Source organism: Bos mutus, chromosome 7, assembly GCF_027580195.1.
Source record: "Bos mutus isolate GX-2022 chromosome 7, NWIPB_WYAK_1.1, whole genome shotgun sequence".
NCBI lineage: Eukaryota > Metazoa > Chordata > Mammalia > Artiodactyla > Bovidae > Bos > Bos mutus.
The window spans coordinates 57,446,157-57,462,555 of NC_091623.1; the positions used below are offsets into that span (position 1 = coordinate 57,446,157).

At 41.7% G+C, this 16,399-nt stretch overlaps 1 protein-coding gene and 1 non-coding gene across 3 annotated transcripts in view; both read right to left on the minus strand.

Annotated features, from left to right (window-relative positions):
* The window catches only part of LOC102277268 (putative adhesion G protein-coupled receptor E4P), a 37,070-nt gene extending 21,013 nt beyond the window's left edge, over window positions 1-16,057 (minus strand). For both annotated transcript variants that reach the window (XM_070373810.1, XM_005890731.2), the window contains exons 1-8: window positions 15,987-16,057; window positions 14,155-14,249; window positions 10,687-10,737; window positions 9,500-9,616; window positions 6,794-6,946; window positions 4,376-4,416; window positions 3,347-3,482; window positions 1,513-1,620 (exon numbers count right to left, since the gene is read on the minus strand). In XM_070373810.1, the coding sequence (XP_070229911.1) occupies window positions 1,513-1,620; window positions 3,347-3,482; window positions 4,376-4,416; window positions 6,794-6,946; window positions 9,500-9,616; window positions 10,687-10,737; window positions 14,155-14,185 (637 nt within the window). In that variant the 5' untranslated portion in view covers window positions 14,186-14,249; window positions 15,987-16,057. The remainder of the gene's footprint in view (window positions 1-1,512; window positions 1,621-3,346; window positions 3,483-4,375; window positions 4,417-6,793; window positions 6,947-9,499; window positions 9,617-10,686; window positions 10,738-14,154; window positions 14,250-15,986) is intronic.
* On the minus strand, window positions 13,039-13,103 carry LOC138988682 (U7 small nuclear RNA). Its single transcript, XR_011464949.1, has one exon. It is a non-coding gene; the product is annotated as a U7 small nuclear RNA (small nuclear RNA).
* Window positions 16,058-16,399: the final 342 nt, after the last annotated feature.

Below are 16,399 nucleotides of genomic sequence, written 5' to 3' on the forward strand. Positions count from 1 at the left end.
CTGGTGGGCTGCAGTCCATGGGGTCGCTAGGAGTCGGACACGACTGAGCACTTCACTTTGACTTTTCACTTTCATGCATTAGAGGAGGAAATGGCAACCCACTCCAGTGTTCTTGCCTGGAGAATTCCATGGACAGAGGAGCCTGGTGGGCTGCCGTCTATGGGGTCGCACAGAGTTGGACATGACTGAAGCAACTTAGCAGCAGCAGCAGCAGCAGGCTAGCAGAATAGAGAGATTATATAATGCTTCTCAAGGGAAAGAGTGTTTGAGGCAACTCATGTGCCATCATCAAGAGTGAGCTTCTCTGAGGAAACGCTTCTATACTACATTTGGTGGGAATGTAAGTTGGTGCAGCCACCATGGAAAATGGTGTGGTGGTTCCTCAAAAAACCAATACATGATCCAACAATCCCACTCTTGGGCATATTTCCTGCTAAAGCTATAATTCAAACAGGTACATATACCCCTATGTTCATAGCAGCAGTGTTCACAATAATCAAAGCATGGAAACAACCTAAAAGTCCATCAACAGAAGAATAGGTAAAGAAGATGTGGTATGTATATACAATGGAATATTACTCAGCCAAAAAAAGGATGAAATGATGCCATTTGCAGTAACACAGATGGACCTAGAGATTATCATACTAAGTGAAGTAAGTGAGAAAGAGAGACAAATATGCCATATGATATCACTTACATGTGGATCTAAAATATGGCACAAAATAACCTATCTACAAAATGGAAATAGACTCACAGACACAAACAGGCTTGAGGTTGCCATGGGGAGGTGGATGGGGGAGGGAGGGACTGGGCATGTAGGATGAGCGAGGAGGCACAAACTGTTATACAGAGGACGGGCAAACGACAAGGCTCTATTGTTATAACACAGGGAGCTATGGTCTATATCCTGTGATAAACCATAATGGAAAAGAATATTTAAAAAAGAAATTGTATTATCTGAGTCACTTCGCTATATAGCAGAGACTGGCATGACATTGTAAATCAACTATGAAAGTGAAACTCACTCAGTTGTGTCCGACTCTTTGTGACCCCATGGACTATAGAGTCCATGGAATTCTCCAGGCCAGAATACTGGAGTGGGCAGCCTTTCCCTTCTCCAGGGGATCTTCCCAACCCAGGGATCGAACCCAGGTCTCCCGCATTGCAGGCAGAGTCTTAACAGCTGAGCCACCAGGGACTTCACTTAAAAAATAAAATTTTTTAAAAAGAGTAAGCTTTTTGGATCAGCACATGAAACTGAGCAGGCACCAGCCCGTCCCTTTTAAGGAACTAAGTCAAGGAATCTCTGTTTGAACCTCCGCGTGTATCACAAAGTCCATACAAACTGTGTCCTCAAAATTGCCTGGTTAGTGGTCAAAGCAGATCTTTAAATTCTGCCAGAAGAGTCTTCTTACCTTGAATGCTTTGGAAGCTTGGCTTCATCACCTAGAAATGAGACAACAGTGCCTAGAAATTATAGGTCAAGAGTATAGGTCATCTTAGACACAGTACCTCTTGTGGTTCCTTTGAAAGCATTTGGGCAGTCGATATCCATCGTGTTGTTTCCAGCTTCTAGAACAGTCTTCTCACTTGTCTCATTGCACTTCTTGGTTTCATAAACTGAAAACATTAGGAAAGTGAGTCCTGCTTTGCTCAGTTCTCATGCCTAAAAAACTTGCTAATAACTCCCTTCTTTGACAGATCCATTACTAGTCATTTTACTTACTACATGCAAGGTAGACCATGTGGTCCTCCCCTAACATTTCTGACTGGTGGAGATGAAATGTCGAAAGTATAGGCAACACATGTGGGTCACACAACTCAGGGGAAGAGAGAAGACTGTCATGCTTCCCAGAGCTGGCTGAAACAGGCAAGCTCAGCCTTTACCATAGAATATTTAAAGGGAAAAATTTTCTTTAAACAATGTGTAATGGGGCGCCTGGGGAAAGGAGAACTAATTTTTTTAAACAAGGGAAGCTAAGCATTTAAAAGTTTTCCAAGAAATAGAGTTTTCATGAAAAAAAAAAAAAAAAAACTAGAAACAGAGCTACCATATGATCCAGGAATTCTACTCCTGGGCATAGATCCAGAAAAAACAAACACTCTAATTTGAAAAGATACACTTGCCCCAGTGTTCACAGCAGGACTGTGCACAACAGCCAAGACATGGTAGCAACCTAAGTACCCATCAACAGATGATTGACTTAGGAAAATGTGGTACATATTGGAATATTACTTGGCCATTAAAAAGAATGAAATATTGCCATTTGCAGCAACACGGATGGATCTAGAGAATATAATACTTAATAAAATGTCATAGAAAGACGAATACTACAGATAACACTTACATGTGGAATCTAAAAAATAATACAAATGAGTGTATGTACAGAATAGAAACAGATTCACAGACATAGAAAACAAATTTATGGTTTCCAAAGGGGAGAGGCAGTGGGGAGGGATAAATTAGGACTATGGGATTAACAGGTACAGACTACAGTATATAAAATAGATAAGCAACAGAGATTTACTGAATAGCACATGAAGTTATACCCAATATCTCATAATAATCTACAATGGAATGTAATCTGCAAAAGTACTGAATCACTATGCTATACATGCATGTGTGCATGCTAAGTCAATTCAGTCATGTCTGACTTTGCAACCCCATGGACTGAAGCTAGGCTCCTCTGTTCATGGGATTCCCCAGGCAGGAATACTGGAGTGGGTCACCATGCCCTCCTCGAGGGAATCTTCCTAACTCAGGAATTGAACCCACATCTGTTATGTCTCCTGCATTGGCTACTGCTGCTGCTGCTGCTAAGTCACTTCAGTTGTGTCCGGCTCTGTGCAACCCCATAGACAGCAGCCCACCAGGCTCCCCCGTCCCTGGGATTCTCCAGGCAAGAACACTGGAGTGGGTTGCCATTTCCTTCTCCAATGCATGAAAGTGAAAAGTGAAAGTGAAGTCGTTCAGTCGTGTCCGACTTTTCGCGACCCCATGGACTGCAGCCTACCAGGCTCCTCCATCCATGGGATTTTCTACGCAAAAAGCCTGCATTGGCAGGTGGATTCTTTACCACTAGTGCCACCTGGGAAGCCCTCCTATGCTATATACCTGAAACTAACACAATAACATAAATCAACTCTAATTCAATTTTTAAAAATTTAACAATAAAAAATAAAAATTTTCCAAGGGAATAGTCACCTGGGAGCAGTCTTCTGCATTTGGGAAAAATCACTTAAGTGAACTCTGTTCATGATATGTGAATATATTAACACAATGTCTGATGAAAGATGACTTTCATAAAATTTTCTGGCCTTAAAACTAATGCTTAGTGTTTCTTACCTATGTTAAGTGCAGAATTTTCATACTTTCCTGGAGAAACAAAACTCTCGTTCCATATGGTCAATTCTACATGTTGAAGTAGTTGGGTCGCCTGTTTTGCAACGTAGTTTTTGCTTCCATTGTTCCTCAGCATTTCCTTTCAAAGAAATAAAACTAATTAGGTAGATGGTTATTGAAACTTTGAAAAGCAGGAATATACGTAAGTGTGGTTGAGTGAGCCAGCCTCTTGATGAGAGTGAAAAAGCTGGCTTAAAACTCAACATTAAAAAAACTAAGATCATGTCCTCCGGTCCCATCACTTTGTGGCAAACAGAAAGGCAAGTGACAGATTTCCTCTTCTTGTGTTCTAAAATCACTGCTTATGGTCACTGCAGCCATGAAATTAGAAGATGATTGCATCTTGGAAGGAAAGCTATGACAAACCTAGGCAGTAGGTTAAAAAGCAAAGATATCACTTTGCTGACAAATGTCCATATAGTCAAGACTATGTATGGGCTTTCCAGTAGTCATGCACAGATGTGAAAGCTGGACCATAAAGAAGGCATAGCACCAAAGAGTTGATACTTTCCAACTGTGAGAAACTTTCCAACTGTGAGATACTTTCCAACTTCTCCATACTGGAGAAGATGCTTGAGAGTCCTTTGGACAGCAAGGAGATCAAACCAGTCAATCTCAAAGGAACTCAACCCTGAATATTCATCGGAAGACCACCTGATGCAAAGAGCCAACTCATTGGAAAAGACTCTGATCTGGGAAAGATTGAAGGCAAAAGGAGAAGGGGCAACAGAGGATGAGATGGTTAGATAACATCACTGACTCAACAAACATGAATTTGAGAAAACTCCAGGAGTTAGTGAAGGACAGGAGAGCCTGGCATACTGCAGTCCATGGAGCTGCAAAGAGTCAGACACGACTTGGCGACTGAACAATAACAACAACAAAAGTCATAGAGAGCCATGGTAGTATTTGAGCAGGAGAAATGTATGGTCAGACTGATTGTTTTTCAAACCTAGGCTACACCTTACTTACCCAAATGTCCCCTGGTGCTTGTGTCTTATCACTGGCATCCTCTGAGAAAGAAAAGTAACAGTCAAATGAAATATGGGAAATAACACACTCTAACATAGATCTTTCTTCCAATCACATTCAAGTTGAGTGTTTCCTTCTGCACTCAAATACCATCCTAATTTCATTCTAAGAATTCCCAAATCTCTTCTAAGGTAGAATTTTCAAAGGGAATTAGGATGGGGTTTCTCATTTAAAAATTCAGTCAGTAGTGTTCATGGAGCATTTACTAAGAGGGAGGCTAAATCTTATAGGTGAATAGAGACAGCTGCCATGATCTTTCACTGTTGATGGGAATGTGAATTGATATAGCCACTATGGAGAACAGTATGGGAGGTTCTTTAAAAAGCTAAAAATAGAACTACCATATGACCCAGCAATCCCACCCTTGAGCACAGATCCTAAGAAAACCATAATTCAAAAAGACACAAGTACCCCAATGTTCACTGCAGCTGTATTTATAATAGCTAGAACATGGAAGCAACCTAGATGTCCATCGACAGATGAATGGATAAAAAAGCTGTGGTACATATACACAGTGGAATATTACTCGGCCGTAAAAAGGAATGCCTTTGAGTCAGTTCTGATGAGGTGGATGAACCTAGAACCTATTATACAGAGTGAAGTGAGTCAGAAAGAGAAAGATATTATTGTATTCTAATGCATATATACGAAATCTAGAAAAATGGTACTAAAGAATTTATTTATAGGGCAACGATGGAGAAACAGACACAGAGAACAGATATGGGGAATGAGGAGGAGAGGGCAAGATGTATAGGAAGAGTAACATGGAAACTTACATTACCATATATAAAATAGATAGCCAACAGGAATTTACTGTATGGCTCAGGAAACTCAAACAGGGGCTCTGTATCAACCTAGAGGAGCAGGGTGGGGAGGGAGATGGGAGGGAGGTTCAAAAGGGAGGGGATATATGTATACCTATGGCTGATTCATGCTGAGATTTGACAGAAAACAACACAATTCTGTAAAGCAATTATCCTTCAATTAAAACAAAATAAATTTTTTAAAAACCTAAAAAAAAATAAACTGCTAAAAATCAAAGACAAAGAGAAAAAAAGATTATATTCAAATGAAAACCAATTAGACTGATAGCTAACCTCTCATCAGAAACAATGGAATCTAGAAAACAGTAATTTCTTTAAAGTGAACAAAAATAACTAAGAATTAAGATAAAATACATTTTAAGATGAAATATAAAATTTAAGTATTAAATAATAATAAATAAGTAGAAGAAACAAAACAAACCAACAAAAAGAATGAAACTGGGTCATTGGAAGAGACATGGGTAGACGTAGAGCCTGTCATACAGAGTAAAGTAAGTCAGAAAGAGAAAAACAAATACTGTATATTAACACATTTATGTGGAATCTAGAAAAACTTATGGATGAATCTGTTTGCAGGGCAGAAATAGAGAACAGACATGTGAGCACTGAAGGGGTAGAGGGAAAGATGTACTGGGAGACTGGGACTGACCTAAATACACTGCCATGTGTAAAACTGATAGCCGGTGGGAACCTGCAGTACCACAGGGAGCTCAGCTCAGCACTCTACGATAACCTGGATGGGTGGAATGGAGGGCGATGGGAGGAAGCAGATATGTGTATACACAGAGCTGAGTCACTTCATTGTAGAGCAGATACTAACACACCATTGTAAAGCAACTATACTCCAGGGTTTTAAAAACAGAGACAAAATATGTTCCCTTGTGGAGTTTGCAGCCTATGGCAAAGTTGCCAAGCAAATAATTGAGTGATTATAAGAGTCCAGCATATTAATACATAGGATGAGACGCCTTGGCAGTATACAGAAAAAGACCATGTTTAGGGTGTGGGAAACCCTTCCCAAAGAAACAGGTGTTAATTGGGATAATAACGATCAGTTGTTGTCTACCTAGCATCATATTTTAAGTGACACTGACCACCTGATGTGAAATGCTGACTCATTGGAAAAGACCCTTATGCTGGGAAAGATTGAAGGCAGGAGGAGAAGGGGATGACAGAGGAGGAGATGGTTGGATGGCATCACCGACTCGATGGACCTAAGTTTGAGCAAACTCAGGGATATAGTGATGGACAGGGAAGTCTGGTGTGCTTCAGTCCATGGGGTCGCAAAGAGTTGGACATGACTGAACTACAACAACAAAGGCATCTACTTGGAGATGGTGGCTATTGCCATGGGCTTGAGTGAAATCTCCCAGGAAATGGTTACCAAGGACAACAATGGATTGAAGGGTGAGGACCAGGACAGATCTCTACCTTGTTACCCTAGCCTGAAATTGGTGAAACTCTCAAGGGATCTTCTCCTGCCTCCTTTTTCATAGTGGAGTATTTGATTACTGGAGTATCTGGAGATTCTTACCATAACATTCTGCATGATTAATTGTAAATATACCAGCCACCCAGTTGAAGAGAGGATAATGTGGGACACAGCTGCAGTAGTAATTTCCAATTCCATTTCTGCAATATGCTTTCTTCTTGCACTTTGCCAGCCCTCTCGCACACTCATCAATATCTGTGAATCAAGAGAAAATATCATTAGAAAATATCACTTTTTATTCTCATAAAACCATATTGTTTTCCCTTGCCCATGAGATCTCTACTACCCAACATCACTTATAAATGTACCCAGAACATCTCTCCTTGGTTAAGATGATTCAATACAGAGATGACAATTTTCCTGAAGTTACTTTATAAAGCCAAAGTAATTTCTAGGATGCACTGTGGAGTGAAATAAAGTTCAGAAGGCCTTCTCTGATGTCCTATCAAAAGGATCAAGATCACAGAAGACAAAGAAGGATTAAGAATCTGTCACAGATTAGATGAGGCAGGACTGAGATGACTAAATGCAATATGAGACACTGAAATGGCTCTTAGAACAGAAAAAAAAAGCGGGGTGGATTTCAGGGGGTAAAACTTTATACTGGTAAAACTTGTATAAAGTCTCTAGTCTAGTTGATATTATTGTCCCATTATTCATCCTCTGATTTTGCTCACTGTATGATGGTTGTCATATCATTGGCTGACCTTAGAGAACTGAGTAAAAGCTCTACAGAATTCATTGCACTGTTTTGCAGTTTTAAGTCTCAAACTGTTTCAAAATACAACATCTAAAAAAATACATCCAATATTGTATGATTCCAAGATAGAATGTAGAATGGTGGGTACCAGAGGATAGGGGGAGAGAAGAGGGAAGTTAGTGTTTAACGGGGAAAGAGTTTCAGTTCTGCAAGATGAAAAACGTTCTGGAGACAAAAGGCAGCGATGGTTGCACAACAGTATGAATGTGCTAAATAACAGTGAAGTACAGTAACAAAGTAGTCAGTGAATAACAGTGATTAAAATGGTAAATTGCATTATACATATTTTACTATAATTGAAAAAAACAATTTAAATAAATAAATACATTATCATATGATTCCACTTATAGGAGGGCCCTAAAGGAGTCAACAAAGGTCGGTCTAGTAAGGCTATGGTTTTTCCAGTAGTCATGTATGGATGTGAGAGTTGGACTGTCAAGAAAGCTGAGCACCAAAGAATTGATGCTTTTGAACTGTGCTGTTGGAGAAGACTCTTGAGAGTCCCTTGGACTGCAAGGAGATCCAACCAGTCCATTCTAAAGGAGATCAGTCCTGGGTGTTCTTTGGAAGGAATGATGCTAAAGCTGAAACTCCAGTACTTTGGCCACCTCATGCAAAGAGTTGACTCATTGGAAAAGACTCTGATGCTGGGAGGGATTGGGGGCAGGAGGAGAAGGGGATGACAGAGGATGAGATGGCTGGATGGGATCACCGACTTGATGGACGTGAGTTTGAGTGAACTCCGGGAGATGGTGATAGACAGGGAGGCCTGGCGTGCTGCGATTCATGGGGTTGCAAAGAGTCGGATGCGACTGAGCCACTGAACTGAACTGAACTGAACTGAAAGGAGTCAAATTAACAGAGATAGAAAGTAGGATGGTGGCTGCCAAGGGCTGGGGGAGGAGTAGGAATGGGAATTTAGCATTTAATGGGTACAAAGTTTCCATTTGAGAAGATGAAAAAGTTCTGTGGTTGGATGGTAGAGAAGGTTGCAGGACAATGTGAATGTATTAAAAACCACTGAAAGATACATCTGGCTTCCCAAGTGGCTCAGTGGTAAAGAATCTGCCTGCCTATGCAGGAGACAGGAGACCTGGGTTTGATCACTGGATCAGGAAGATCCCCTGGAGGAAGAAATGGCAACACACTCTAATACTCTTGCCTGGGAAATCCCATGAACAGAAGAGCCTGGTGGGCTACAGTCCATGGGGTCTCAAAGAGTTGGACACAACTGAGCCACATGGTAAATTGTAATTTATACATTTGCCACAGTAAAATGAAGTTAAAAAGGAATAAATACATCTTAAATAGTCTACTATTTTCTGTTTCACCTAATGAATTGACACAACAAAGCCATCAAACAGTTAACCAGTTCTAGCAATCAGGATTCAGGAGTGGTATTGCCCTTGGCATTTAGATTGATCTTTAGAATTTGTAGAAATGAAAAAGAGATTTGGCCAGAGCTGATGAGAATAGTGAAAAGTGAAACTGAAAAGCTAAGTTGGGACCACACCACGAAAGATGCTGAGTGATGAGAGAGTTTATTCATTTGTTCCTTTAGGGAACACTTATTTCTTGGGCATCTGCCATGTGATATTGTTCTTTTTCCTATGTATTGAGTGATAAACAAAAGAAATTCTCCCTGCCCTTGTGGAATCCTCAGAACACACCCCTCCAAAAAAAAAAAAAAAAAACCAATCACCAGTGCTTGAGACTTTAAGAGTCCAGGGTCCTGAGAACTCCACTTTTCTCTGAAGAAAAACCAAGCCAATATCAGGGCTCACTAAGCCAGCATTGGGATGCATGTGAAAAGAAGGCAAGGGCTGGGGGCTTCTATGGGGACATTGAGGCAGTCCTGATATTTTCCACTTTGTAATATCATTGTACCATTGCAGTACCAGCAGCACTAGGTGACACAGTATTTGAGACTAGGAAGGTTGCCCCTGGTCCCTTTCAAATGCCAAGATGAATGCGGACTTCTTCTTTACCTTCACATTTCTGAGCGGACCTCGAGTACCACCTCAGAGACACAGACTCAAATCCATCTTTGCAAACGCAGGTGCCATTGAGGCAGTTAGCATTTTCTGGGCACGGAGGACAGGAAACTGCAAGGAACATAGAATCCATTCATTCGCTTGTTCATTCATTTCATTTAAGAAATATTCATTGAGCACCTATGATGTACCAGATGCCGCAGTCGCAAGAACCTCCTCTTGGGAATAGCTTATTGGCATCCTTTTGGAAGCCATCCTACTGCTGAACATAGACGCTCACCATGCCCCACCCACTCCCCACCTCTGCCACTAATACCAATTTTGCTCGTCAGTAGAACTTCCAGATTTCAGCACCTATGTTTCCTTACTGAGGGCTCTCTCTGGCCACTAGCATCCTTTTTGCACAGCACATGCTGGTTTTCAAGGTCCTCTTCCCCAAGGACTAGTTTCCTCAAACAGTGATGGACTGACTGAGTCAGTGGATTAAAAATAAACCAGCTTCTCATTCCAGATATGAATCAGCTAACCAGAATAATTAACAACAACAAAAAAAAACCCTGCAACAATAAAGCTCTCTTTGGCTACATGTATTGGGGGCTGGTGGTGCCAGAGAAGACTCTTGAGAGTCCCTGGGACAGCAAGGAGATCAAACCAGTCAATCCTAAAGGAAATCCACCCTGAATATTAACTGGAAGAACTGATGCTGAAGCGGAAGCTCCAATCCATTGGCCACCTGATGTGAAGAGTTGAGTCATTAGAAAAGATCCTGATGCTGGGAAAGATTGAGGGCAGGAGGAGAAGGTGTTGAGAGAGGATGAGATGGTTGTATGGCATCAGTGACTCAATGCACATGAGTTTGAGCAACTTACGGGAGATGGTGAAGGACAGGAAAACCTGGTGTGCTGCAGTCCATGGGGTTGCAAAGCGTCAGACATGATTTAGTGACTGAAAAACAACAACTGAAGGCTGGAAAAAAGGAAACACGAGGAGGATAACCAACAAGCGAATAGTGTAGAAAAGTGAGGTTCATGTATGCAACTACAAAAACAAACCAAGGTGTCTTTTTTCTCATTGAAGTATGAAGTATTTGCAATGATAGTGAAGGACAAAGAAGCCTGGTGTGCTGAGGTCCATAGGATCGCAAAGAGTAGGATATGACTGAACAATAGCAACACACTCACCTCCAGCCTCCTTTGCTTCCAATCCTGACAGAGCCAGGAGGACACTGAGACCTAGAAGAATAAGGGCAGAGATAAAGCGGATGGGAGATGCCCTGAGGCTCTGCTTGGCTGAAGCCTGCGTCAGTCTGGGGGGCTTTGTCTCCTCTTGTCAAGTCATACTTGTGCTAGCTTCACTGCAGATTCTTCTAGATTGGCTATAAACACTAATGTCACAGTACTGATTATAGCTATCAGAGACTCTACACCCAAGTCCAGTGTGTGTGGGGGACGATGGGAGTTCCCACAACAATAAGCAATCCTCTGACACCAGCTGGGTATCCTATAATTAAACTCAGTTCTTTTTTCCTCTCCCCACCCCCCCACTCTTTTTTAGACTTTTTTTCTCATATAGATCATTACAAGAGTATTGAGAAGAGTTTCTTGTGCTATAAAATAGGTCCTTGTGCTATGCTAAGTTGCTTCAGTTGTGCCCAACTCTTTGCAACCCTATGGATCCACCATGGTTGCACCATGGCTTCTCTGTCCACGGGATTCTCCAGGCAAGAATACTGGAGTGGGTTGCCATGCCCTCCTCCAAGGATCTTCCCCACCCAGGAATCAAACCCACATCTCTTATGTCTCCTGCATTGGAAGGTGGATTCTTTACCTTTAATGCTACCTGGGAAGCCTAAAATAGGTCCTTATTAGTTATCTATTTTTTATTTTTGTAATGCAGCGTGGCACGTGGGATCTTAAGTTCTCCAACCAAAGATCAGACCTGTGATCCCTGCAGTGGAAGTGCAGAGCCCTAACCACTGGAATAGGGAATTCCTATTTTATATAGAGTAGTGTGTACATGTCAATCCCAACCTCCGAATGTGTCCCTCTCAACTCAGTTCTGGCACTAACTCCCCAGAAAGAGTATCAGCTATCCCAGGTTAAGGGCTCAGTCCCAAAGACTTCAGATGCCCATCACAATTCCAAGTTGTCCCCTGGGCTTCTGACCAACTGGCTATGGATTGGATGTCCCAATGACTCCCTCTTTGGGTTCAATTAATTTGCTAGAGCAGCTCACAGAACTCAGAGAAACCATTTACTTACTGGATTACCAGTTTATTGTAGAAGGATATTGGGCGTCCCAGGTGGCACTAGTGGTAAAGAACCCGCCTGCCAATGCAGGAGACATAAGAGACGCGGGTTCCCCTGGGTTGGAAAGATTCTTGAAAGGGCAAGGAAACCCACTCCAGTATTCTTGCCTGGAGAATCCCATGGACAGAAGAGTCTAGTGGGTTATGTCCGTGGGGTCACAATCGGACACGACTGAAATGACTTGGCATGCACGCATAGAATATATCTCAGAAAGAGCCAAATGGAAGACATACACTGGGCAAGGTATGAGGAAGGGAGTGGGGGTTCCACGCCCTCTTGGCACCACTTTCCTCAAATCTCCATGTGTTCACCAACCCAGAAGCTCTCGGAATCCCATCATTTTGGGGCTTTTATAGACACTTCGTTGGGCATCCCAGGTGGCTCAGTGGTCAAGAATCTACCTGCCAATGTGCGGGATATAGGGTAGATCTCTGGTCTGGGAAGATCCCACATGCCATGGGGCAACTAAGCCAGTGCGTCACAACTGCTGAAGCCCGTGCACCCTAGAGCCAGTACTCTACAACAAGACAAGCCCCCGCAATGAGAAGCCTGAGCGCCATAACTAGAAAGTAGTCTGCAAGCAGTAACGAAGATCCAGCACAGCTAAAAAAACCCTCAAGCCTCTGCATTTTCCTTGTGAATACTTTTTTGACACATAAAGAAGAAGTATGACCATAGGGCAGAGGTCAGCCAACTATGGCCTTAGGCCAAATGCAGACCCCCGCCTGGTTTTGTGCAGCCCATGAGCTAAGAATTGTTTTTGCTGCTGCTGCTAAATCGCTTCAGTCATGTCCAACTCTGTGCAACTCCATAGACAGCAGCCCACCAGGCTCCCCCCGTCCCTGGGATTCTCCAGGCAAGAACACTGGAGTGGGTTGCCATTTCCTTCTCCAATGCATGAAAGTGAAAAGTGAAAGTGAAGTCGCTCAGTCGTGTCCGACTCCTAGTGACCCTATGGACTGCAGCCCACCAGGCTCCTCCATCCATGGGATTTTCCAGGCAAGAGTACTAGAGTGGGTTGCCAAGTTTTTAGTGGTTTTTAAATGTTTTTTTTTTTTTTTTAATCAAGGAGAATATAGTGCATGCATGGAATATGAAAATTACCTGAAATTCACATTCCTATGTCTATAAATCAAGATTTATTGGAACACAGCAGTGCCCATCAGTTCACAAAAGGTTGGTGGCTGCTTTTATTTATTTATTTACTTTTTTTGTGGGCGGGGATGAGGTTTTCCAGTGCAGTTTTGTGAAAACCCCACTAGACAAATTCCAAAAGATCTGTCCCACTCTGGCTGCTTTTATAAAGCAACAAGCAGAGTTGAGGCATTAAGACAGGGATCAAAATGGCCCCCAAAGCTGAGAATAATGATTACCTGGATCTTTACAAAAAGAAAAAATATGTTCATTTCTGTCATAAAGTAATGGCCATCACGTGCTTGCTTCTAAGAACTGCTTACAAACTGCCTAGCCTTAAACTGTGTTTGATTCCCCCAGTGGTATTTTTTATTATCTTGAAGTCCCTAAAGCTCAGAGCAGACGGGTGGGTAGGTTCCAGTTACAATAATATACTAAGCAATGATCCTCCAAGTTTGGACCCGCATAGTGGTCAGTCAGCATGTTAGATGCTTGCCATGTCCCCTAAGCCTACCCAGGAAGGGTTGCACAGTAAGCAGATAACTTACCGTATCTTTCTGTAAAAGGATGTTTTTCTGCAACCCGTGAAGGGCATCAAGAAGCACGGGAGGGGAACTGGTCCAGATTCTTTGCCCTTCTAAGGCACATTACATACTGTGCCTTAGAAAGGATACCCAGCAGGACTGGAGTGCCAGTTACTCACAGTGCTGACCCCTCACCACCACTCTTCTCTCTTCCCTCTTTGGCTTCCCTTCCCAAAGAATCCTAAAGCCTTCCTGGGATTCCTTCCCAAACTGTTTGTGCTCAGTTGCTTCAGTTGTGTCCGGCTCTTTGGGACCCTATGGACCGTAGCCCACCAGGATCCTCTGTCCATGAGGTTCTTCAGGCAAAAATACTGGAGTGGTTGCCATGCCCTTCTCCAGGGGATCTTCCCCACCGAGGGATCGAACCCAGATCTCTTATGTCTCCTGCATTGGCAGGCACGTTCTTTACCACTAGCACCATCTGGGAAGCCTAAATTAATTAAATCCAAGTTTTTGTCTCAGTTCTGCTTTGGAGGAGAGCAACTAAGAGACTCGGTATCAGAGTTTGGAATAGGGCACACACACACAGGAATTTCTGGAGAAAGTGCCAAATTCTAGAAAGCAACCAAAGCTGGGGTATCCAGGGTACTGGAGGGTGGGGAGAATTCTTTGTTCTACTCACCAGAGAGTAGCAACAGGCACCTGCTTCCCATAGCAGTCGAGGTTCCAGGAATGACAACCTTAGAAGCACTCCCAAGCAGGATGTGACAAGGGTTCCTGGGATAAATAAGCCCCATGAGGATTTATTTTGGATGGTCACAAAATTTAGAAGGCAGGTGGTTGATGTTTATCAAAACCCTTTCATTTCTACCTGTTTTTGACTCAACAACTCCAATTCCGGGAAATAAGCAAGGTTCTGCAAGGATGATTATAGCATAATGGCTCCTAGGAGCAAGGTTAGTAGTAGCAGTAGTCGTCGCTCAGTACTGTTCGACTCTTTGCCACCCTATGGACTGTAGCCCTCCAGGCTCCTCTGTCCATGGGATTCTCCAGGCAAGAACACTGGAGCGGGTTGCCATGCCTTCCTTCAGGAGGTCTTCCCAACCCAGGGGTCAAACCTGCATTTCTTAAGTCTCTTGCACTAGCAGGGAGGTTCTTTACCACTAATGCCACTTGGGAAGCCCAAACCCCCTTGTCTCCTAGGTCTAAACTTGGAATATAAATAAATGAGGCCACTTGGGATCTGGAGGGAATAATTAGAACTCTGGAGATCTGGAGACCATGGACTTTACCTTTGTTATTTCCTGATCCTTTCCCTTCTCTCAACATTCATTTCCTTTTTTATTTATATTTCTCTTCCCTTCCAAAAGCCTACTGTAAGATAAACTATAGAAACTCTCAACGTAGAGAAACCCAGTCTAGTTAGTCGTTATTCTTTATCTTTAAAGACTCTTTTGAAACCAGTTTAACTGAAGTGAATATCTTGTGTGAAAAGGGTGATAATATTTTTCAGAAGAGCTGAGACCTCTAGTGATGTTGATTTCTTTTTTTTTTTTAACCACTTTACTGAGGGATGGTCATCATGTAAAAAGCATGCAAAAGTACATATTTTATGTATATAACTTGATAAGTTTAGAATAAATATATACATATGAAACTGTCACTACCATTAAGGACATAAACATATCCAGCATATCTGAAAATATCCTCCTGCCCTCTTTATGATTTGAGTGTGTGTGTGTATGTGAATAAAACTTAACATAAGATCTACCTTCTTAGAAAATTTTAAGTATACAACACAGTATCATTAGCTATAGACACTAAGCTGTATATACATTACTGGAGTTTTTCATCTTGTGTAACTAAAACTTTATACCCTATGAACTTCCACTCCCATCTTCCTCCCTCCCCAATCCCTGGAAAACATCAGTCTATGCTTCTATGCATTTGACTACCGTAGTTTCTACATCTAAGTGAGATCATATTGTATTTGTTCTTTGGGTCTGATTTATTTCACATATCTAGCAACATTGATTTACAGAGTATTTTGTTTGCTTGTTTTTAAACAAGACCCATTATAAAAAATACATTTTATTTCACAGAGATAGAGAGAAAAGAGTATTTGCTTCAGACTCTGTTCATTGAAACTTTTATTTTAGTTCTCCTTAAGCCCCTCAACACACAATTCATGATTTCTTTTGAGTATTTGAAAAACATTTTAGTATGTCCTATACATACTAAACTGAAATGGGAAAATAAATATGAAATAATGTTTCTAGAGCATCTTTCAAGAGATAAAGCATGGCAGAAACCAATACAATGTTGTAAAGCAATTATTCTCCAATTAAAAATAAATTTTAAAATAAATTTAAATTAAAAAATAAAGCAACAGGACATATAACGAGCTATCCTTTAAAATCTTTCCAGAGCCAGTATATTTTTTTAAGACTCAAGATCACAAACAAAGCATTTTGTATTTTCAGTGGAAAAAACGCAAAACCAGTTCCTCCTTACCCACAAGATGAAAATTCTCACTGGTCACCCAGTCTGGCAGCTTCTTCATGCTAACAACAACCAAAACAGGAAGTTCATCTCTTCTTATCTTGAACTTTAGTTTCTCAAGGAGTCTTGTGGCTGGGTGAGATGACTGCAGGCATTGGTAGCGAGATGGTAACGTTCAAGAAGGGTAAGGCCCTAAATGGAGGAAATAGGCTGCAAGAGTCAGACATTTTTTATTTCTCTTAAGTAGCAGAAATGCAAAAAGGCAAAAATGGTTGTCTGAGGAGCCCTTACAAATAGCTGAGAAAAGAAGAGAAGCTAAAGGCAAAGGAGAAAGGAAAGATATACCCATTTGAATGAAGAGTTCCAAAGAATAGCAAGGAGAGATAAGAAAACCTCCCTCAGGGATCAGTGCAAAGAAATAGAGG